At 42.1% G+C, this 24,696-nt stretch overlaps 2 protein-coding genes across 6 annotated transcripts in view; both read right to left on the reverse strand.

Annotated features, from left to right (window-relative positions):
- ZNF577 (zinc finger protein 577) overlaps nucleotides 1–3,734 on the reverse strand; it is a 65,966-nt gene extending 62,232 nt beyond the window's left edge. For all 4 annotated transcript variants that reach the window (XM_063600557.1, XM_055103575.2, XM_063600560.1 and 1 more), the window contains exons 1-4: nucleotides 3,686–3,734; nucleotides 3,330–3,408; nucleotides 1,394–1,520; nucleotides 290–385 (exon numbers count right to left, since the gene is read on the reverse strand). In XM_063600557.1, the coding sequence (XP_063456627.1) occupies nucleotides 290–385; nucleotides 1,394–1,520; nucleotides 3,330–3,389 (283 nt within the window). In that variant the 5' untranslated portion in view covers nucleotides 3,390–3,408; nucleotides 3,686–3,734. The remainder of the gene's footprint in view (nucleotides 1–289; nucleotides 386–1,393; nucleotides 1,521–3,329; nucleotides 3,409–3,685) is intronic.
- Nucleotides 1–24,696, reverse strand: part of ZNF649 (zinc finger protein 649) — a 90,382-nt gene that overhangs the window by 62,232 nt on the left and 3,454 nt on the right. For both annotated transcript variants that reach the window (XM_063600555.1, XM_063600556.1), the window contains 6 exons: nucleotides 23,104–23,305; nucleotides 19,865–19,991; nucleotides 19,484–19,579; nucleotides 10,903–14,905; nucleotides 3,686–3,884; nucleotides 3,330–3,408 (listed from right to left, as the gene is read on the reverse strand). In XM_063600555.1, coding sequence (XP_063456625.1) covers nucleotides 13,626–14,905; nucleotides 19,484–19,579; nucleotides 19,865–19,991; nucleotides 23,104–23,118 — 1,518 coding nt within the window. In that variant the 5' untranslated portion in view covers nucleotides 23,119–23,305 and the 3' untranslated portion in view covers nucleotides 3,330–3,408; nucleotides 3,686–3,884; nucleotides 10,903–13,625. The remainder of the gene's footprint in view (nucleotides 1–3,329; nucleotides 3,409–3,685; nucleotides 3,885–10,902; nucleotides 14,906–19,483; nucleotides 19,580–19,864; nucleotides 19,992–23,103; nucleotides 23,306–24,696) is intronic.

Raw genomic sequence — 24,696 nt, forward strand, 5'->3', positions numbered from 1 at the left:
AAGGGGCAAAAGTCAGGAGCAGGCTGGGAAGAATGGAACCAGGTAAGAATTCAAGGTCTTCGATGACACGGACTGAAATCAGATCCAGAAAATAGAAGAAAGGAAGACATTATCCTCTGAGAGCCGGCTCTATTAGGGATGGACACAGATGCAGAAAGGCTGATTAGGTTTCTGGGCCACCAACTACTGTAAAGTCCTCTAAAGAACACTTTAAAAGCATCAACCCTTCTCCGACCAGCTGGGATTTTCAGGCCATTTCTCCCCATTTTCTTAGTTTTCACTCACTTACCTGGACAGATTTGACTGTGGGCTGCTCCTTCTACTATCCCTGGGGGTTCTCCTTGCTCCAACTTGAAGAGCGAATCTGGCTTGGTGCCTTGATACCCTGTAAATGGGAGATCACTGAACACTTGGCACGTGTGCTTGGGGAATGGATGAAGATGGAGAGGGTTATGTCTCAGGAACCACAGCATTTGCACTTTGATAAAGCAAAACTCTTTCACTCAGGAAAAGAGCACAACCACTTTGTGCCAGGGAGGAAAATAACAGTCTGCGTGACACACCCATACCCATTAGGATGGCTACTATCAAAAAAACAAACAGACAAACAAAAACAGAAAATAACAACTGTTGGCAAAGATGTAGAGAAACTGGGACCCTGTGTACTCTTGGTGGGAATGTAAAATGGTACTGACATTGTGGAAAACTGTTCCTCAAAAAATTAACAATGGAATGACCATATCACCCAGCAATTCCACTTCTGGGTATACACCCCAAAGAATGGAAAGCAGGGTCTCAAAGAGATTATCTGTACACCCATATTCATAGCAACATGATTCACAAGCGCTAAAACATGGAAGCAACCCAGTGTTCCTTAACAGATAAGTGGATAAGCAAAAGGTGGTATATACATACAAAAGAATATTATTCAGCCTTAAAAAGGAAATTCTGGCACTTGCTACAACATGGATAAACCTTGAGAACATCATAATAAGTGAAATAAGCCAGACACAAAAAGACAGACACTATATAATTCCACTTATACGAGGTACTTAGAGAAGTCAAAATCCTAAAGACAGAAAGTGAATGGTGGTCGCCGGGAGCTGGGGAGAAGTGGGGGAATGAGTAGTTGTTGTTTTGTGGGTACAGAGTTTCAGTTTTAGAAGACAGAAGGTAGTGTTGGTGGCTGCAAACACTATGAGCACGAGTGCATTTAACCCACCAAACTGCACGCTTATGGTTAAGACGGTAAATTTTATGTTATATATTTTACCACCACAACAAAAAATCTATAACATACAATGCTTTAGTCTAAACCATTAAATATTTATGGGACCGTACAGTGGTCACCAAATAAGAAAGAAAAGGTAAGTGACGGCAATGCTGTCCTTACCTATTGATACTAGGTTGCTGTAGTTCTCCAACATTACTTCCCTGTACAAGACCTTCTGAGACTGGTCCAAAAACTGCCACTCCTCCCTGGTGAAGCCCACAGCCACATCTTCGAATGACAATGACCCCTATAATAACAATTCCAATGCAATCTGAGGTGGATAACAATAGATGATGCGGAAAAGAGGGACGGGGACATGTCTTGATCCTTTTCTCCATGACAACGTATGCACACCATGGCTATTTCACATACCAAAGGACCATGGAATTCCACCAATTCTGCCTACCCTAAAAGTACTAAGGCAGTACTAGCATAGATATGAAACAACGTGTAATAAGACTGTTCATTATTCCTTTGTTTCTCATAATGAAAAACTTGCCAATAATCTAAATGTCTATCAAAAGCAGACAGGGTTAAATTACAGCACCTCCATGCTATAATATACTGCAAAAATGTTAAAATCAATGAGGTAGATGTATACATACCCACATGATTATCAATGATCTCCAAGGCAGTCTCTTAAATGCAAAAAATTAAGCTCCCAAATAATATATGATCTAAGACATATTTTAAAAATGTAATAATACGGCTGGGCATGGTGGCTCACACCTGTAATCTCAGCACTTTGGGAGGCCGAGGTGGGCAGATCACAAAGTCAGGAGATTAAGACTATCCTGGCTAACACAGTGAAACCCCATCTCCACTAAAAATACAAAAAATTAGCTGGGCATGGTGGTGGGCACCTGTAGTCCCAGCTACTTGGGAGGCTAAGGCAGGAGAATGGCATGAACCCGGGAGGCGGAGCTTGCAGTGAGCCAAGATTGCGCCACTGCACTGCAGCCTGGGCGACAGAGCGAGACTCCATCTCAAGAGGAAAAAAAAAAAAAAAAAGTAATAATATGGCTGGGCATGGTGGCTCACACCTGTAATCCCAGCACTTTGGGAGGCTGAGGCAGGGGGCTCATGAGGTCAGGAGTTCGAGACCAGCCTGGCCAACATGGTGAAACCCCCATCTCTACTAAAAATACAAAAATTAGCAGGGTGTGGTGGCACACACCTGTAATCGCAGTTACTCAGGAGGCTGAGGCAGGAGAATTGCTTGAGCCCAGGAGGCAGAGGTTGCAGTGAGCCAAGATTGCACCACTGCACTCCAGCTCTGGGCGACACAGCAAGACTCCAACTTGGGGGGAAAAAAAAAGTAATAATATTTACAATTACATATGTATAAGTATACACATGTATGTATACATAAATGTACATAAATATGAATATATTCTACCAGATGTCAATCACAGGGAGGAACTAGATAGAGACCCAAACTATGAACACTTATTTAGTATCCTTTGGGTTGAAGTTTGGGCAGAAAAAGGGTGAAAGGAGATACTGTCTTTTGATACAAATACTTCTGTTTGCTTGAATCTCTTGCGTGCAAATGTAGCCATGTATCATTTCAGTAATTAAACATAGAAAAAGCAAAACAAGCAGAACTGGTGCTTTGTTTTTTGAACCTGGAGTTAAGAAGGTAAGAAAGAAGCATTGTCAGTATCTGCATTCAAAGCTGTTACCAAAGAATGGAGCTGTTAGTTGTCTCCTGCTGTCTCAATAACAAAAATCTGGATGAGAGAATTCTTCTTCAGGGAGGATCATTCAAAAGTCAAGCAGCCCATTCATTCTACTGGATACTCCAGGCTTTATTACTGGGCAAAGTCAGATGACCAGAAGCCTCTATTTTCAAGGCACGCTATTTTCGAAGAATTTTGTCCAATCCAGTTTTCCTTTGGCATTACTCCTTAGCTTACCCCACTAAACAATAGGAAAAAGCCATAGAAAACATCCCATGCCTTTATTACAAGGCTGACTTTGAGGATACTGTCAACCACAAAAGCTCTCTGAAGGAAAGAAGTTTCTCAAGCTCTAACAGCAATGACACATTTACCTCCCCTGAAGAACTGCCTTGCTCTCTCCTCACAGACATTACAATCGTGGCATTTTTCATGTGTTTCCTGTTATTTCAGCTGCCAAAAAAAAGGAGACACAGTTTAAAGCAGAGAAAACCCACAGGGTCTTAACAGTCACTTAGCTATGTTCCGACATTAAGAACTTTCGCAAACCCCCTGATCCATATATCTTGTTTCTTAATTTGCCAGGATTTTAAGATTCCAACTTAAACTTATTTTCCCACAGATCCTGATTTTTATCAGCATACACTATCTCATTTAACCAGACTGCCTTTTACAAGCTTCCACAGACCCATTGGGAAACAAAGGACAAAATAGGTAAAACAAACCTCACCTGGGCCTTGCCCATTTCGTTCAACTCTTAGGGGCTAGCAACTCTAGGATGTTCTCTCTCTTCTGTCTATTCTGGGTCTTCCCAGAAGTGGTGGTCAGGTATCATCTCAGGTCAAGCTACCACTGGAAACGATGATCTTCCCCAGCCTGGAAGCTCCTTCTTCCATTACTGAAAATGTCTTGTTCCTATAGGCCAGAACCTGTGGATTCAAGACCAAATTCAACGATAAGAAGACATGCTCCTAGGATCACAAGTCTCCAATTGCCATCTGGACTCACATTAACATCAGGTTCCAATATTTCATCTGTCTCCTTAACACCCTGGAAGCCATTACATCATGGGGCAGTGATCCAGAGGAAGATATGGAATGTGCAAGAGGAATGCCTTTTTTTTTGGTTATGTCAGAAATAGAGTGGATGTGAAACAGGAGAAAGTAAACAAAAACCACCTATGGTCTTGTCCACTGCCAAGTTCTCACATATATCAGTTTTAGGTAAGACAATGAAGGAAGTGGTAAAGCCAGACATGGTGGCATGTGCCCTAGAGTTCCAGCTATTGTAGAGGCTGAGATGGGTGGATCTCACCTGAGCTCCAGAGTTCAAGACCAGCCTGGACACATGGCAAGACTCTGTCTCTAAAAATAAAAACATAAAAGAAGTGGTGGCTCAAGAAACTGACTTAAAATCACCACCGGCAGCCACATGCGCCTAAATTTTTTGTTTATTGCACTGTCTTACTAATCATACAAACCATAAGCACTGTCTTACTAAACCCTCGATACTACTTTATAAGGTACTCATTATTATTTCCATCTTAAACATGAGTGAGCTGAGGCTTGCTGAGACGAAGTGTGTTGTGCAGGTTAACATTCTTCCTAATTAGTAGCATGGGAACTTGAATCTACATCTGGGGTCTCTCCCTTGTGATACTTCCCTCCTACGACAGCCTTACAGTGCAAATTTGTTCTCTTTCCTACCCACTTTTAGAACTTTACTTCCCAGCACTTTACACTGCGGGGTGGCCACATAGTCACAGCTACACAAACAAGAGCCTGTGATCTCCTAATGCAATATTCAGTGTGGATGCTCAGCCTGCTCCTTCCACACAGACAGGAAAGCAAAGGCGGTCCCATCTTTGCCCCAGAAGCAGCAGTTCAGAGATCAGTCTCCCCAAGAACCACTCTAGAAACTCACACTCTGAGAACACCCACACTGTGAGAACAACTTGAATTTTGCTGTCATCCCAGCAAGTCATTCTCAAGACTCTCTAGCAAGCCTGTATCCTTTACACCCAGAGAGCTCATCTCCAAGCCATTTTCTGACCCACTGGTAAACACACTGGTCAAGATGCAAACCTCCTCCACCTTCAATCCTGACACCGCCTCATCCCAGCCCCAGCCCTTCAGTCTAGCCTCCCTACAGGACCAGTCCAAAAACAGTGGTACCCAACCCAAATGCAGAAATCCATATGGATAGCTAAGAGGTAGAAAAGGCCATTACGCATGAATGGGTTGGAGCTGAGATCTCCAGGGTTGAAAAATCCAGGATCCAACCACTCCTAGAAGCTCATGGCAGACTTTCCCTCATACGTAATACATCAGAATTGCACCAAATACTCACACGGAGAACATGGCAACGTAACCGAGAAGGGCAATGATACCACCCTGATTGGTAAGAATAATCTAGATTTCCTACTGAACTGAGGTTCAGGTCAAATGTCCAGAGGACACTACCTAAATTAAAGAGGAATTTTCTTAAGAAAGGGGGCTTGGTTGTCAGATTGGCAGCCAACAGTATCCAATAAAAAAAAAAAACAACTAGGGTCTGCTGTGTTGGCTCAGGCCTGTAATTGCAGCGATTCTGGAGGTGAAGGCAGGAGAATTCCTTGAGGCCAGGAGTTCGAAACCAGCCTGGGCAACATACCAAGACCTTGTCTCTACAAAAAAAATTTAAAAATTTGCCAGGCATGGTGGTGCATGCATGTAGTCCCAGGTACTTAGGACGGTGAGGCAGGAGGATCGCTTGAGCCCAGGAGTTCCAGGCTGAATTGAGTTTATGACCGCATCACTGCACCCCAACCTGGGCAACACAGCAAGATCCTGTCTCAAAAAAAAAAAAAAGGCAAAAAAAAGGCTTTCACTTCAAATAAAAGTTAAGATGCTTCCAAACCATTACAAGCCCTCAGCCTTATCTACTTTTGGGAGGAATGAAGCAGGGAGGAAGGAAACAGGTGATTTCTCCCATACGATGTCCTACCTTTGGATATGGCTGACTGCTGTGTCACGGTATCATTTTGTGTGGGCTTTTTAAAAAAATTTTTTTTTTTTTTTTTTTTGAGAAGGAGTCTCAATCTGTCACCAGGCTAGAGTGCAGTAGCGCGATCTCAGCTCACTGCGACCTCCACCTCCCGGGTTCAAGCAATTCTCTGCCTCAGCCTCCTGAGTAGTTGGGATTACAGGTGCCCACCACCACACCCGGCTAATTTTTGTATTTGTAGTAAAGACGAGGTTTCACCATCTTTGCCAGGCTGGTCTTGAACTCCTGACCTCGTGATCCACCTGCCTCAGCCTCCCTAAGTGCTGGGATTACAGGTGTGAGCTACTGTGCCTGGCCAAATTTTTTTTTTTATAGAGACAAGGTCTCGCTATGTTGGCCAGGCTGGTCTTGAACTCTTGGCCTCAAGCAATCCTCCCACCTCAGCCTCCCAAAGTGCTAGGATTACAGGCATGAGCGACTGCTCCCAGCCTCATGGTATAGTTTAACTTGTTGTTCTCTACCTACCCAACTCCCAATTTTTCCTTTTAATTAAGTGAGTAGTTCAACTTAGAGGTTTGATTAGTCCCATGTTCAATTTTTTTAGGTAAGAATCCTTCAGGGATGGTGCTGTGTACTTCCTACTGCAACATATGAAGAGGCATGAGGGCAAAAAAAACAAAGAAAAAAAAGGGGGCAGCTGTTATAGAATTAAAGAGATCTAAGAGATACAACAAGCAAATCGAATGCAGCCACATCATTTGGATCATGATTCAAACAATCCAATGTTAAAAGACAATGATGAGATGATCAGAAAAAAACTGAATGTGGACTAACTATTCAATGAACTAAAGAAATAGGCTGGGCACAGTGGCTCACGCCTGTAACCCCGGTACTTTGGGAGGCCGACATGGGCAGATCACTTGAGGTCAAGAGTTCAAGACCAGCCTGGCCAACAGGAAGAAACCCCATCTCTACAAAAAAATACAAAAATTAGCCTGGTGTGGTGGCAGATGCCTGTAAGCCCAGCTACTCGGGAGGCTGAGGCAGGAGAACTGCTTCAACCTGGGAAGTGGGAATTGCAGTGAGCCAAGATCATGCCACTGCAGTCCAGCCTCGGTGACAGAGTGAGAGTCCGCTCACCCAAAAAGATAAGGAAAGAAATTATTATTAAGTTGGATAAACTGAAAATGGTCTAGGATGGGTGAAGTGGCTCACACCCGTAATCCTAGCACTTTGGGAAGCCGAGGCAGAAGGACTGCTTGAGCCCAGGAGTTCAAGACCAGCCTGGGCAACATAGCAAGATCCTGTCTGTAAAAGAAAAAACAAAAAGGAAATGGTCTAGTGGTTATAAATTTTTTTAATGACCTTACTGGTTAGAGATTCATACTGGGATACTTACAAGTTTCAAGGCATGAAGCCTTGGATTTGCTATGAAAGTCTCCAGACTAAAACAAAAGTGGAGGCACAGATAAATATGACTGATATGACAGATGAATATGAATTGATAACCACTGAAGCTAAGTTATGGGTAAATATTATACTCAATTTCCATGAAAAAAAGTTAGAGTCATCAGAGCCTGATGAGTTCTATCTAATCTTTACAGTACAGAGATGACTCCAATATTATGCAACATTCATAAATCACAGAAAAAGTGAAGCCTCTCTAACAATTATATAAAACCAGCATTTCCAAACACAAATCAATAGAATAAAAAAAAAAAGAATTATAGAGATAGGTGCTTTTCCATTGATTTTCATCCTTCCTTCTTTTCTAATACTTGCATTCAAGGTTATAAATTTCCTCCACTGACTGCTTAGGTTAAATTCAACAAGGGTTTACATGTAGAATTCTTATTAAAATGCAATTGAAAATATTTCCACTGTGATTTTTTGAACTCAGATTATTTAGAAGCGTACGGCATAATTGCCAATCATTCTGACAAGAAAACAGCATGTTCTGAACTGATAGTTCCAAAAAGTCACATGACTATTCTACGGTGAATAAATCATTTTGATATTGATTTATAGCTTAATTCCACTATAGTTAGAGAAAATATTCTATATGGTTTTAATCCTTTGAAATGTATTTAGATTTGCCTGATGGCCAACCATACGGTGACTTTTTATAAATGTCCTATGTGCATCTGAGGAAAATTATTGAGTGCAGTGTTTTATATTGGTCAAGTTTGTTAATTAGGTATGTCATTCTAACCTTTCAGGGGTTGGGACTACAGTGGGTTAGCTGAATGTTTTTGTAAATAATGTTTTATCAGAACACAGCCACACCCATTTGTTTATACATTCTGTACAGCTACTTTCATTCTATAATTGCAGAACCTAGTAGATGCAGACAAGACCGTTTCGCCGGCAGAGACTAAAATATTTGTCGTCTGTCTGCACCTTTACAGAAAGTTTGCCAGCAATGGTTAATCTATACCCTTTTAGCTTTTTGTCTGCCTGTTCTCTCAGTTACTGAGAGAAGTATGTTAAGAATTTCCCATTATGATTGGGCATTTGCGGTTTCTCCTTGTGTCTAGCATACTCCATTCCTCTATACTTAACACACTAAGTATATGCTCTATTGACTTTTTTTTGAGATGGAGTTTCACTCTTGTTGCCTAGGCTGGAGTGCAATGGCATGATCCCAGCTCACTGCAACTTCTGTCTCCTGGGTTCAAGTGATTCTCCTGTCTCATCCTCCTGAGTAGCTGGGATTACAGACACCCGCTACCACGCCCTGCTAATTTTTGTATTTAGTAGAGATGGGGTTTCATCATGTTGGCCAGACGTCTCGAACTCCTGATCTCAGGTGATCTACCCGCCTCAGCCTCCCAAAGTGCTGGGATTACAGGCGTGAGCTCTCACGCCCGACCCTCAATAGAACTTTTATGCACCAAAAGACATGTAGAAAAACGTTCATATCAACAATTCTCATAACTCCCATAAGCCATAACAATGTCTCTTGATAGTGGAATGGATAATATGGGGTATAATCATCAATGGAATACTACACAGTAATGAAAAAGAAATGAGCTACTGCTATATGCAGCAACTTAGATGATTTTCACAACAAAAATATTAAGCAAAAGAAGCCAGCCACAAAAGAATGTGTACCTTAGGATTTCATTTATATAAAGATGACAACCAAGCACATCTGTGGTGTTTTTAGGATAATAATTACCTTTGGAGAGGAGAGAGAAGGTGAGGGCTTCTGGGATGCTACATTATTCTATTTTTTTAACCTGGTGATTTTCAAGTATAATCACTTGAAAAAAAACTTAAGAGACCAATTTCTCTTATAAATGTATAGGCAAAAAATTTTTTAAATTTTCTACTAGGAAAAATTTCAAGCAAAAGAACAGTATACTCAAATTCCACATATTCATCATGTGACTTCAAGAATGATGAACTCACATCTAATTTTGTTTTATCTATACCACCATTCAGTCCCTCTCCAGCAATGGATTATGGATTATTCTGAAGCTAATCCAAGATATCTTTCCATTTTTTTGATGCAAAAATATTAAATAAAATTTTAGCAAATAAAATCCAGTCTCATATTAAAAGAACAAACCATTATTGACAAGTATGGTTTCTTCCCTCAGGAATACATGAAATTGGGAAATAGAGCAACATAAATCAAAGAAAATTTTAAAGAGAAAAAAATAAATGAAAATAATTGTAAAGGTCAAAAGCCCTTAGGAAAGAGAAATAAAAACTTGATAAATCACAGTAATTATTTATTCAGACCATACTACGTACCTAGTACTACACTTTGAACATACTTAAAGAACATTTGCTCACTTAATCTTCATAATGATTCCATGAAAAAGAAACTATGACAGCTTTTTTCCACAAATAAGGAAACTGACTCAGAGATTAACGTACCCAAGTCAGAGGCAGAGGCAGGTACTTCTTACTCCACAGTCCATACACTTGCCACCTGGCTAAAATTATTTGCAGATGACAAAAATGCTCAACTAGAAAAAAGACGTCAATTTATAAGTTATGTGTAATGACATGAGTAGAATGAAGTAACAGAATAAACATATATATTTTTAATTTCTGTTCTTGTCAACTAAGTAAAATTAGGAACAAAAAAGGAAAGGGGGAGGGGTCTTATGCGAAAAAAAAGTCACGATTTACAACAAAAAGTATTAACTATGTAGAAATAAGCATAACCAGAAATGTGCAAGATACGTATGGAAAAACACTACAGATAGTCAAACAAATAAAAATATTGGGTTAATAGAAATCCATCACGTTCCTGAAAGTGTTGTATCTAGATCTACATCAATTCTACCCAAATTAAAGCAACCACTTGATGAAACTCCAGCAATTTAAAAAACTCTCAAAGAGCATGTAATATGGGAATACGAAGTTGACAAGATGTTATTAAAGACGAATAAAATTATACCAATACCTAGACACCTGATCCCAACATTAAACATGAAATACACTAAACCAGAGTTATTTTCTGGAGGAGTATTTAAAATGATGGGGATGTTATTACTTGGGTCGCAATGAACCTGAAAACCAATTTTCTACAGAATATACAGTAGCAGGGAAGCAAGGGGACCAGCAGGCCCCTTTTTAAGTACGCATGTGATAAGCAATGAACACGAACTGCCCAGAGCAGTCTCCAACACTGACACGATTCGCTTCCCCACCACGACGCCCTAGCGCTACTGTGCAACGAAGACCTCCCAAGCGCTGGTTCCAATGCGGAGACCATGGGCTCCCAGACTCTGGGAACCCCAACACGACTGCGAAACGAACTCCGAGCGAGGACTCCCCGAGAGCTCCCCGCAACACCGACCTCACGCGCTAGCGAACAACAGAAAAAAAAAAAGCGCGCTCTCCCTGCCCCTGAAACATTCCCAGAAGCCCACGCAGACCAGACCGATGACCTGTCTCCACTGCTGGAGGCGAGTCAGAGACCCTAAGTCTCTAAACACTCACCTCTGCCCGCCGCCCCGGGAACCCCACACACTGCAGACGCGACACTCGCAAGTTTCGGGGATGGTGGCCGGCGAGGGCCATACGGCGTCTTCCCAGAGACGCGGAATACGGCACCAGCCGTCCCTTTATGACGCAATATGTCTGCGCCCAGGGGACGCTTGCTGGGAGCAGCCATTTTCAACCCTACTGCCGTAGAGCAGGCGGAGTCCCTCTTTTCGCGCCTTAAGACAGGTAGGCTCTGACGATGAACAGCAATTGAAAACGACCCATTTCACCCTTTTTCCAGTCCACGTGAACTGCTAGATCTTGGCTTTGCAACATTAGCCAGGGGCGCTACATAAACTGCTTAGTTTCTCAAAGGCTCAAGCCTGCCCTGATCTGTCTACAGGCTGGGTAGAGATGGTCACAGACATTTAGGCACTTTGATCCTAAGAAGAATGGAAAGAAACCATGTGGGCGCGGCAGTCTTACAGGAATTTCAAGAGGGAGGGACCTGAGCAACAATCGGAGGGGTTATTACTCCTGAGGATGCATCTGGCTGGAGAAAGCAGCCTTTGAGAACTGCCTAAGAAGTATCTTTACATCTACATCAGATGTAGCCTCAGAGGAAGGAGTCAGTCACAGAATGGATAAAACAACCGCGTGTTAAAGCTTTGGTTATAATTGGTGTGGAGAATGGAGAACACAGTTGATCAGCGGCTGACAAAGTGGGGAACCAACACTAAAACAGGGCTCTCTCACCCTGGAAAAGCCAAAGGCAGAACGAGCCTTTACATCCAGGAAGGTGGGAGCTACTTGAAATCAAAACTCTGAAGGGGAGATGATTCTGTTCAATACTGAGACTCAGCTGATCAATTAACTGATGAATTCTAGCACCAAACCTGCTCCCTATAATTTTATAACCAGCCTCAGAGAACCTTTAAAGGGATTGATCATTCACTCATTTATCCAGCGAATGTTTATAAAATGCCTAATGTGTCAAACACTGTTGTGCGTGCTGGGAATACAACAGTTGGAAATTCAGGCACAAAGACTCTCATTCATGGAGATTACATTCTACTGGCAATTTCAGTGTGTGAGCTAAATTGAGTGGTGCTAACTGTTGACTTGGCTGGTTGACTGAAACTTGGACTCAAAATTTGCCTACACTAAATGAAGTTTAAATGCCAGAAATTTCCTCATATATTATAAAGTACCCAAAGATAAATGGAGTTAGGAATGCTAGAATGAATTTATCATGTAAAATCAAGATTACCCATACCTCAAATATGTATTCCAGTAGCATCTAGAAGACAATCTCTTCACTGACACTGATCTGGTCACAGGAAATAGAGATATACTACTGTAAGATTATTTTATTATACAGTAAGTGATATAATGTCCTTGAAGTTAGAATGATAAGTTCATGATTTTCTTTCAGTCAGTTCAGGCTACTAGAAAAAATATACCATAGACTGACTGACTGCCTTAACAAACATTCATTTCTCACATTCCAGAGGCTGAGGAGTCTCTAGAACTGGACTCTAAAACACAATCAAGGTGTTGGCAGGTCTAGTGTCCAGTGAGAGTCCATTTCCTGGTTTATGCATGGTCATCTCATTCTGTCTTCACATGGCAAAGAGCAGAGAAAGAGAAAACAAACTCTCTTCTGTGTTGTCTCATAAGACACATAATCTCATCATGAGGGTTCCACTTTCAAGATGTAATTACCTTCCAAAGGTCACACTTCCTAATGCCATCCCTTAGGGATTAGGACTTCAACATGTAAATTTGGAGAGGACATAAATATGCAATCCCTCACAATGATGTATGCTATAAAATCTCAAGGAATCAAATGACAAGGATTTACAGTTAATAAGCCAACAAAGGAGACAATATGTAATATAAACACACTCAGCTACTCTAAGGGAAAGCAGAAAAAGAAGAAAAGGAGAACAAAGAAGACATAGAATAAACAACAAATAGTAAGTTAGTAATTTAAATCTAAACACATCAATACATTAAACGTAAATGATCTAAATACCCCAGTAAAAAGACAGAGATTGTTAACTGGATAAAAAAGGAAGGCCCAACTGTATGTTGCCCACTAAACACCCACTTTAAATATGAAAGCATAAATAGGTTAAAAGTAAAACCATGATAAATAAAGATATGAAAGATATAAAAGGGAAAAACCCATGTCAAATTATTAGAGGTTAAAAATTACAATTTCTGAGAGAAAACATACTTTGGATGGGATTAATGACAGATTAAACACTGTGGAAAAAAGATTAGTGAACTGAAAGACATAGCTATGAGAACTATAAAAAATGAAATAATGAAGGGTAAAATAATAAAAAGCATGAACATCATTTTCATGTACATATGTGTATACACAAAAAGATTTGTGAACTTGAACAAGGCAAGAGATACAATCTAAACTACAAAGAGAACAAAAGCTAACCCCTACCTTGGCCCCCGGAGTAAGAGATATCATTCTGAGGAACACCAAGTGGAAGCCTCTAAAACTGCCCCCCTCCCCAGCCAAACTCTATGATCAAGATAGTAAATGAAAAACAATATTGTGGGAGGGGTAGTGAGGTTTATAAGATATAAAAAAGTAAAATATATTTCATATCTTGTAAACCCCACTATACATATTAGTGCAGGGAGCCAAAGGCCCATGGGACATGACAAACTCAGCATTCCGCTGGAGGCTATATGATCAAACAGCAAACTGTTTATCATGAATGCAGGATGTGGGCAAACTCACACTGCCCTGCCACCATTGCCACAGTTACCATATTAACAGGGCTTTTCCCCTGCACATGTTCACTAGGACTTAAGCTGTGACTTGCTGTGGAAGGATTGTCCACCTTCACTGAATCCCCCTGTTTCTCCCTTGAGTGTATTCTCTTATGTTTAACAAGGCAAGACATATAGAAGTAAGCTTTCTCACACTCATCACAGCCATAGGGTCTCTCTCCCGTGTGAGTTCTGTGATGTACAATGAGCATTGTCTTTGTAAGGAAGGCTTTCCCACAGTCACTGCATTTATAGGGTTTCTCTCCTGAGTGAATTTTCTGATGTCTAATGAGTCCTGACTTCTGTGAACAGGGTTGCCCACATTCAGGACATACAAAGGGAGTCTTTCCTGTATGATATCTCTGATGTGCTACAAGGCAAGACTTCTGGCTGAAGGCCTTGCCACAGTCAATGCATCCATAAGGTTTCTCTCCAGTGTGAGTTCGTTGATGTATGTTGAGATTGCCCTTCTGAATGAAGCCTTTTCCACATTCACTGCATGTATGAGGCTTCTCTCCTGTATGAGTTCGCTGATGTACAACGAGTAGTGATTTTCTGGAGAAAGCTCTCCCACATTCGCTGCATTGATGGGGCTTAATTCCCGTGTGAATCCTTTGATGTTCAGTAAGCTCAGATTTCCTGGGGAAGGCTTTCCCACATTCACTGCACCCGTATGGTTTCTCTCCTTTGTGAGCTCTCTCGTGTTCAGTGAGCCTGTACCTCTTGTAGAAGGCTTTCCCACACAAGCTACACCCGTGGGGTTTCTCTCCTTTGTGAGTTCTCTCGTGTTCAGTGAGCCTGTACTTCTTGTAGAAGGCTTTCCCACACAAGCTACACACGTGGGGTTTCTTTCCTGTATGAATTCTCTTATGCTCAGTGAGCTGAGACTTCTTGAGGAAAGCTTTCCCACAGTCAGTGCATTCATGGGCTTTCTCTATGTTGTGTGTTTGCTGATGTTTAAGGAATTGTGACTTGGTGCTGATGGGTTTTCTACTTTCAGGGAATTCAATTTCCATAGGCATTTGTTCATGATTACCATGGAGAAAAGCTCCATCTCCATTAAACTCAGCAGGCTCCTTTCTGCTGTATCTTCTGCTCTGGTTGGTTAAACCTAAATATGATTTCAAAGTTCTTCCGTGTTCATAGCGTTGTCCCGTCCTCTTCAGTATTTTTTGGTTTTGCAAGGGCTGCTGCAGATGATCATCAGCTTTCTCAATTTCTAAGAGAGAGAACAATAAATCCTTCCATGATCATCACACGGAATAAAACTGCTTCAAAGATGCCTTGGGGTTGGCTGGCTTTTTACCGGAACCCCTATAATACCAACATGGAAGGAATTCCAAGTATAAATGTTCCCTATCTGTTAAAAAAACTTTTAAGAATTGTAGTTAAATACATATAAGATAAAATTTGCCAGCTGGGTGCGGTGGCTTATGCCTGTAATCCCAGCACTTTGAGAGGCCAAGGCGGGTGGATCACGAAGTCAAGAGATCAAGACCATCCTGGCCAACATGGTGAAACCCCGTCTCTACTAAAAATACAAAAAAATTGGCTGGGCGTGGTGGCACGTGCCTGTAGTCCCAGCTACTCGGGAGGTTGAGGCAGGAAAATCGCTTGAACCTGGGAGACAGAGGTTGTAGCAAGCCAAGATCGCTCCACTGCACTCTAGCCTGCCAACAGAGCGAGACTCCATCTCAAAAAAAAGAAAAAATTTGCCAGCCAGGCACAGTGGCTCATGCCTGTAATCCCAGCACTTTGGGAGGCTGAGGTGGGAAGATCGCTTGAGCCCAGGAGCTTGAGACCGGCCTGGGCTACAATAGGGAGACTCTGTCTCTACAAAAACTTTTTTTAATTTAAAAAAGAATAATCCTGAGTAGGGAAACAGCAGACATAAGTAGTAGAATAAATATCCCAGAAAGGCAAGTTAGAATGTTGGATACACAGCCTTTGACTTCATCCTAATCCTATTAGACTGTTGGGTGCTAAAATATGCCCTTCTCCATTCTGTAGACCATCATCACGCTAACTTTCCTAGAGCACCAATCTCATATTTCCAGGAAAACTGCAGTCAATACTCTAACCTTTGTTAAAACAGAGATCACAAGACTGATGGAACAGACTCTTTGTAGCAATAAGATACCAAACTATCAACTAGGTCTAAGGACATACAGGTAAGGGTTAAGTCACACACCCCCTACATTTAAAGAATAAACTATGTTCTAACTGCCACGAGTGTTTTTTGTTTTGTTTTGTTTTGTTTCTTTTTCTGTAGCAGCTAAACAAACACTGGCCTTGGGACAAGCAATATTGAAACAATTGCAGCTCCTGGACCACCAGATGCTGACTAACTGATGCCCCTCACCCCCAACAGCATTCCACAGGCCATAACTGCAGCTATGATTGGACAGGAGACTGATCTCAATATCTTTCTCCTGATAAACACCAGCTGTTTTGGTCAGCTGCCGGAGTCTGTGCAGACTTTTCTTATATCCTGTAAAAGACCTGCTAGCATACAGTCAGATTCCACCTCATTTTAATGTTAAAACTCCACTGCAAAATGAAAGTGGATTATATGTTACATATATGTTTGCTCGCTATGCACATGTTTGCTGATTCTCATAAAGATATTCATTAAGACTCCCCATCTCTCACTGAATAGGTATGCAAAGCAAATCCTACAAGGCAAAAAGCCTCCTGCAAGGCAAAAAAAAAAAAAAAGAGTTTCCCCTCTTCAGTGATGTGTGTTTTTTCCACTTCCTCAAAGTCACACCACTCAGATCTGCGAATCATCTTTTGTTAGAATATAAAGTTTCTCTTTGCCTCCTCAATTTTTTGGTTAACACCTTGTATCTACCTGGCTATGATATATTCTCATATGTTCCAACAGAAAGAGAAACAGGGTGATCCCTATGGACTTTCAGAACATGCAAGCAGAACACGCGGTCCTCTCCACACAGCTCTGCCACTGCACCAAATATGGAAACTGTCACCTTCTTCATCATGCCCTACTTGCACAGATGTCATATTGGATATTTTTTCCACTTTGCTGTCCCTAATATACTAATCCCTCACCTTGCCACTAACAGCCTCTACTCTCTGAATTTTGTACTTATGTCTCTGTTGGCATCAGTGAATGGAGCCCTCAAGGACCACCTCCCTACTTCTGAATCAAGACTTGAGGCAGCTTTACTTTTAGTTTTTCTTAGAACATCAGCTATACAGTATGATTGCTACAATACTGCCACCAGGTGAAAGGTAAGCTCTACCTAGAGCTAGAAAAATACAAAACTTTACCTCCACCACTACCCTGAATTACTGGCACAGAAAATTCACAGCAGGAGCTGAACAATAAAAGTTTTACCATTACCATGACGCATCCACTTTAAGTTCCCACTTCACCATTTCCCAGCAAATATCTTCTAACTGTGGCCTCCATGTGACCAGTTTCAAGCTAATCTTTTTTCTTTTTCTTTTTTTTTTGAGATGGAGTCTTGCTCTGTCACCCAGGCTGGAGTACAGTGGCACGATCTCGGCTCACTTCAACCTCCGTCTCCCAGGTTCAAGCAATTCTCCTGCCTCAGTCTCCCAAGCAGCTGGGATGACAGGCACGTGCCACCACGCCTGGCTAATTTTTTGTATTTTATGTAGAGACAGGGTTTCACCACGTTGGCCAGACTGGTCTCAAACTCCTGACCTCAGGTGATCTGCCCACCTCGGCCTCCCAAAATGCTGGGATTACAGGCATGAGCCACCGCACCCGGCCTTCAGGCTAATCTTCTGACAGTCCCCACATGGCCTTGCATTTCCAGTTCTACAACTTCTTGTCATATGTCTTCATCTTAATTCAATACCTAGCTATGTCTCTTGCATAAGATATTTTATCAGTCTGTCATTCTCCATCTAGTCTAGACCACTGTAGGTTACATTTCTTCTAAAGTCCTACAATTCTTTCTGCATTTACTATTCACTTTAACTTTGTATAGCCCTGAATTGTAACAAAAACATTTCACACGTTCAAAAGTTTAATTTGTAAATATTACATAAAAATTTGCCCTATTTTTGCTAACAAAATCTTTGCTCAAGAAAGACATTTCTGTTTCTCACTAAATTCAGTCTCTTCTACTGTGTATTATGGCTACAGTTCATCAACTCATAAAAACAGCCCCCGAGAGAGCTTCGTGTAAAGACACGCCCAGGCCCCCAACTCAATTCTAACAAAACCAGCCTCACAGAGCAAGAGGCCTTGGTATGGACAGTGTCATGAAAACTCCTTTAATAAAGATCTAGCCTTTAAGAAATGCTTAATAGATGGAAAAGTATGACCTCTCTTCAGCCTGGCTAATCTGTCCTTCGATGAAGAAATGCATGAATGACAAAGATGTATTTCAATCTTACATGAAGAAGAATGAAAACCAGGCCCTTGACTCCAGAGTAGCAAAGGAACCTCAAGCACCACCAAATCACACTGATGTGGTATCTATGGGAGTGGCTTGTGTGTGATTGGGATGCAAAGTAGAATGGGAATTTAGACATGGAAGATATTATTATATTGTAGTGTATCAAAAACCATTTCATGAAAAGAAAATTCAAGGTGAAAAATACATAGTGTCAGAATGTGAAAAACAAACCATAATCACATACCTATGCCTCAGTTTTTTTGTTTTTTTGTTTTTTGTTTCTTTTTGTTTTTTGAAACAGAGTCTCACTCTGTCACCCAGGCTGGAGTGAAATGGCGTGATCTCAGCTCACTGCAACCCCTGCCTCCTGGGTTCAAGTAATTCTCCTGCCTCAGCCTCCTGAGTAGCTGGGACTACAGGCACATGTCACCACGCCCGGCTAATTTTTGTATTTTTAGTAGAGATGGGGTTTCACCATGTTGGCAAAGCTGGTATCAAACTCCTGACTTTGTGATCCGCCCGCCTCAGCCTCCCAAAGTGCTGGGATTACAGGTGTGAGCCACCATGCCCGGCCTCCTATGCCTCAGTTCTTATCTCACTTGATGAATCAGTAACTCTAGACAATGCTTATGGCGCTCTTTCTCCCTCTCTCTCTTATATAAACGTATATATACATATAAATATATAAAGTATATATATAAATGTATACACACACATACACACACATATACACATATACACACGCATATACATATAAATGCTGTTCTAGCAAATTAATCAAACTTGAGGAGAGGGTCTTGGGAACCCCTACTTTACAGCTGGTTGGTCAGAAGCTGAAGTGACAACCTGGGACTTGCCACTGGCATCTGAAGTGGGACACAGTCTTGGACTGAACCCTTAACCGGTGGGATCTGATGCTGTATCAGGTAGATAGGGTCAGAGCTGATTTGAAATAGACGATACCCAGCTGATGTCTGCTGGAGAATTGCCTGGGGTGTGAGAAAACAACCCCTATATATCCAGTGGCATAAATGCTGTGTTGAGTGACTATGTGACAGAGGAAAAAACAGTTTGTCGTTTTTGCCTCAGAAACACAAAATGATCCTCTGACAAGTGATGAAGAAGACTGGGAAGATGTGAAAATCCAAGCAAGAAGAACTTAGGGGAAGCAACTCAACATCTAAGAAGAAATGAATACGGATCAGTTCCAAGAAGAGATAAAGGGGTATGTATGTTTCTCTGAATTCCTATAAGAAAAAGAGCTCTTGTATCCTAGGGGAGAAGAAGATGTGGCAGCTGTTTCTGTCTCCCTAGACACTTTCACAACTGTCATGCCTTCTCTAAATGACCAGAATGTGACTTCCACTGCCTTCCCCTCTTGCTGGTTCTCTCTCACTTACCTGGGTGGGCTGGACTGTGGATTTCATCTTCTAGTGTCCATAGTGGTTCTCCTTGTTCCAACTTGGTGAGGGCATCAGGTTTGCCGGCTTGATACCCTGTTTGTGGGAAACGGGAGAAGACTTAGGCTCACTGAATTGCACCACGTGGCTCTGATGATAGGAGAAAGGTTACATGTTAGGGATTGCATAATTTGCATGTTAGCAAATTAAAGGCTTTTTTTCTAAGATGAAGGAAGATTATGCCTCTTCCTGTGGGACCAGAGACGGGCCTGAGGATCTGCCATGTGGGAGCACAGCAGACATACCAAAGCTTCCAGAAGCTGAGAAAGCAAAGGCCACTGACTGGGCACCCTCTGAGTGACACAGGGCAGCTGTCCTCACCCACTGCCACCAGGTTGCTGTAGTTCTCCAACATCACATCCCGGTACAGGTCCTTCTGAGCAGGGCTCAGGAACTGCCACTCCTCCCAGGTGAAGTCCACAGCCACATCCTCCAGGGTCAGTGATTCCTGTAATAACACAGTCCTGCTTAATATGTTTCTCTTTTATTGACATGGAAGAAATATGAAGTTGTTCGGCCCATTTTCACCACATAAGCTGCACCTGCACAGTTGTCCCTTGGTATACTCAATGGAATGGTTTCAGGATGCCCCACATATACCGAAATTGTGCATACTCATGACCTACAGTTGGCCTGGTGGAATCTGCTTATGTTACTCTGTATAAGTGAGTTTCACAACCTGAGAATACTATATTTTTGATTCAAGTTTGGATATAAGTGGACCCTTGCAGTACAAATTCATGTTCACAAATAAACTGTATTCCTACTTTTTTAAATATACTGTGAAAGAAGCAAAGTCATAGTAAAATATTCTATATTTTATAATAACCATGCAGCCATCCATTAATCCAACAAATCATAAGTTTCTGTAATATGCAGCCATTAAATCCTCTTGCTAACATGAGAACGTCTCCAGTGTTTTTCAGCACCTACTTGCAACCCTACACTATATGCTACAGTCATATAGTACGTGCAGAATAATCTAGCATGACCCCCTTCATGTAAACTATACCATGATAGTTAGCAAAACAACAAATAAACTATGCAGTGGCCATAAAAAATAAGCCATCATACATGTAAGCATTGACATGCATAGATACATGTATATGTATACAACGCATGTATACACACACATACACATGCATGCAGACATAGATGTCCTCACAGGTAAATCCCTAGAACAGGAAGACAAGCATTTGTTAGTGACATACTAGGGAATTAGGAAAAAAAGTATACAGAGGGGGAACTTTGTTTTCACACTATGTGTACTATTTAACTTGAGTCTTTCACATTGAAAATCTGTCCATGAGGCCGGGCATGATGTCTCACGCCTGTAAACCCAGCACTTTGGGAGGCAAAGGTGGGCGGATCACCCGAGGTCAGGAGTTTGAGACCAGCCTGGCCAACATGGCGAAACATGGTCTCTACTAAAAATACAAAAATTAGGTGGGCATGGTGGCACCTAGATGAAGCATGAGAATCGCTTGAACCCAGGATGCAGAGGTTGCAGTGAGCGAAGATCACGCCACTGCACTCCAGCCTGGGCAACAAAGTAAGACTGTCTCAAAAAAAAAAAAAAAAAACTATGAATCTGTGGTTCTTTCTGACACCAAATACACAGTGTCTTTTCCAGCAACACTTTCTCTGATGCCAGCTGGGTATCCTAGAGTTCGATGCTATGCTAACACTAACTGCTGAGGGTTATCATCAGACTCTGCAGGTTTCAGGGCTCGGTCCCACAAGACTGCCCTCACATCATGTGCCACTCTGGGGTCCCCACGTTATCACACTTCTGTCCAACTTGACCACAACTGGAGGTTGCCACAACCTCCCTGCTCAGGTTCGATAATTTGCTAGAATGACTCACAGAACTCAGGAAAATGTCACACAATTACAGTTTATTATATAGGATACAAATGACAGCCAGGTAAAGAGGTACAGAAGTCAAGGTCCAAAGGGTGCCAAGCACAGGAGCCTCTGATCCCATGGAATTCCAGTGCACCCTTCCCCCACCCCCCACTTCCACATGTGATCTCCAAACCCCATGGGGGTTTTTATGGAGCTTCTACGACGTGGGCATGATTAAATCATCAACCATGGCTGGGTGCGGTGGCTCACACCTGTAATCCCAACACTTTGGGAGGCCGAGGTGGGCAGATCATGAGGTCAAGAGATCGAGACCATCCTGGCCAAGATATTGAAACCCTGTCTCCACTAAAAAAAAAAAAAAATTAGCTGGGTGTGGTGGTTTGTACCTGTGGTCCCAGCTACTCAGGAGGCTGAGGCAGGAGAATTGCTTGAACCCAGGAGGTGGAGGATGCAGTGAGCCGAGATTGCACCACTGCACTCCAGCCTGGCGACAGAGCAAGACTCCGTCTCATTAAAAAATAAAAAATAAAAAAAATAAATCATCAACCATTGGTCACAGAATCTGGAGGTTGGGGGTGGGACTGAAAGTCCCAACTCTGTAATCAAGGCTTGGTCTTTCTGGCAACCAGCCCCATCCTGAGGTTGTCTAGGAGCCCATTCTGAGCCACCTCATTACCATAAACTCAGGTGTGGTTGAAAGGCGCTGGTTATAAAGAACAAAATACACTCCTATCACTCAGGAAATTCCAAAGGTTTTAGGAGCTCTGTGCCAAGAACCAGAGACAGAGACCAAATATATATACATGTAAAACCATAATGAGTCATTTGCATAATTTTTTAAGTTAAGGCATTAAAAGAGGTGAGAGGTTAATAACTGGATTTGAACACAGGGAAGGGCTCTGTATTTTCTGAGACAACATGACATTCTAAAGCAAACCCTGTGGATCTCAACAACCCAAGCCATTGCCAAAGAGAACTTTCAACTCCCTTTGGTCAAATCTGTACTTAAACGCCAGTTTAGTGACCTGTTCATGGAGCTCCTTTGAAAGCAAACCTTGCATTTTTTAGGCAATTAGGTTTACTCACAGATAAACACAGACTGCAACAAGGTTGGGTATATAGGCCGCAGTGCTGTGAGCTCTGGAAAAACTGTGTTCATTAAACCCTTCTTGGTATAGTCCCATAGAGGACTCAGAATAATCATGTAGAAACCGTCACACAAAACTTGCTTGTGTATCTTTTGGAAAAATGCTGTTAAGGACAAAAAGTCTATCTTGTCACCTCTAGCAAAAAGCATCAAACTAATTTCCCAAGATTTAAGTGCCATGAAATACTGACATCCCCTGAGGAACGGACCCGCATTCTCCTCAGAATCAGTGCACATCATGTAACTTACCATGATTCTCTGGGTGTGATGGTGGCCAAAGATTTTGGACACAAGTTGACACTTAATGTAGCCAACAGGGTCTGGCAGAGTCACACATTATATTCCAACACTGGTCACATGTGAACTATGTGAACAAAGTATTCGTGATCCCACTTTGCCCTGGATTAAAGGTACAGTCTAAGTCTGTTTCTCCCCAGAGCTCATTTTTTCCAATTTATACTTTTAATGTAAATGAACTGATTTCTTCAGACTTCCACAAATCCATCAGGGAATCGAGTTAAGAATAAAACAATCCAAAAGTTACCTGGGCCTTTGTCATTTTCTTCTGTTTCAGGAAATACCCAAGAACTGGGATGCTTCGTCTTTGGTTTCTTCTGGATCCTCCCTAAATTTTGGCTAAGAAATCTGAGTCTCCATTTAAGAGTGTTCCCAGAAATGATGACATCCACATCCAGGAACCTCCTCCTTCCTTCACTTGAACTCTCTTGCTTCTGGGGAGCCAGGACCTATGCAGTAAAAATCAAGTTCATTTGGTGACACATTCCCTCCGGGCCCAGATGCTGTCTCTGCTGCTGTAAACTCTCCTGCAGTCAAGGCCAAGCAATATATCTAAGCATCCCTTTGTCAGGTGTCCCCAAGTCTTTACATCCCAGGGCAATAAAATAACACTCTGAATGTGGGGAGTCATATGGGAGTGGGTTTAACCAGGAGCCGGCATATCTGGCCACTTTCCAATGCTTCAAAAGAGTGTCTTTCTCCTTAAGCACAGTGTTTATAAATAAGAGAGCAGGTCACGCTCTGGTCATGAGAACGTGATGGTAATAAGGAGGCTTTCCTCCTCAGAGGCCTCCTGTGACTTTCCAAAACTTATTGTCCCATATTTTTATGGCCAGTTTATGCCAGCACCCCATAGGCCTTTTTCCCAACAATCGTGAGACACACAGAGAAGAAACACACAGGTAAAAGAGAAGGCCATGTGAAGATGGAGGCAGAGACTGGAGTGATGCTGCCACAAGCCAAGGACACCTGAGAGTCTGTTAGAAAAGGGGAGACAGGTGAATGAATGTGGGCAGCTGTGCCGGAGCCCCTCAAGACCACTCCCAGATGCAGTGATTCACTAGGTGAACTCACAACACTCAGTCTATAATCATATTCATGGCAACCACTTATTACTGTGAAAACATACACAGCAAAACCAGCAAAGGTAAAAGGTACATGTGGCAAAGTCTGGAGGAAACCAGACATAAGTTTCAAGTTCAGTCTCTTTGGAGTCACACAGGATACACTTAATTCCCCAAGCCACAAGTCATGACAACACACGTGAAATGCTATAGACCAAGGAAGTTTATTAGAGAGAGATTGTGTGCCATGGTTTTTATTGGGGGCTGATCATGAAGGTGCTCACTGCCTAACATTCACCAAAACTCCAGAATCCTAGAGGAAAGCAGGTGTTCAGGATAAATCACATTGTTTGAAAAAAACAGCTTAGGCACAGTGAGCCACTCTTATTAGGAAATAGTGGGACTGCCTCCAAAAATCTAAGCTCCCAAATGCCAGCTGCTATGGTTTGAATGTTTGTGTCCTCCAAAATTCATGTTGAAACTTAATCTCCAATGCAATGGTATCAAGAGGTGGGCTTTTAGGAAGTGATTAGGTCATAAGGGCTCCTCCCTTGTGAGTGGCATTAAGGCCCTTATAAAAGAGGCTTTGGCCAGGCACAGTGGCTCATGCATGTAATCCCAGCACTTTGGGAGGCTGAGGTGGGAGGATCGCTTGAGGCCAGGAGTTTGAGGCTGCAGTGAGTTGTGATTGCACCACTGCACTCTAGCCTGGGCAACAGAGCAAGACCCTGTCTCTTAAAAATAAAAAAAATAAAGGCCAAGCGTGTTGGCTCACA

The sequence above is a fragment of the Pan paniscus genome, chromosome 20 (genome assembly GCF_029289425.2).
Source record: "Pan paniscus chromosome 20, NHGRI_mPanPan1-v2.0_pri, whole genome shotgun sequence".
Taxonomy (NCBI): Eukaryota; Metazoa; Chordata; class Mammalia; order Primates; family Hominidae; genus Pan; species Pan paniscus.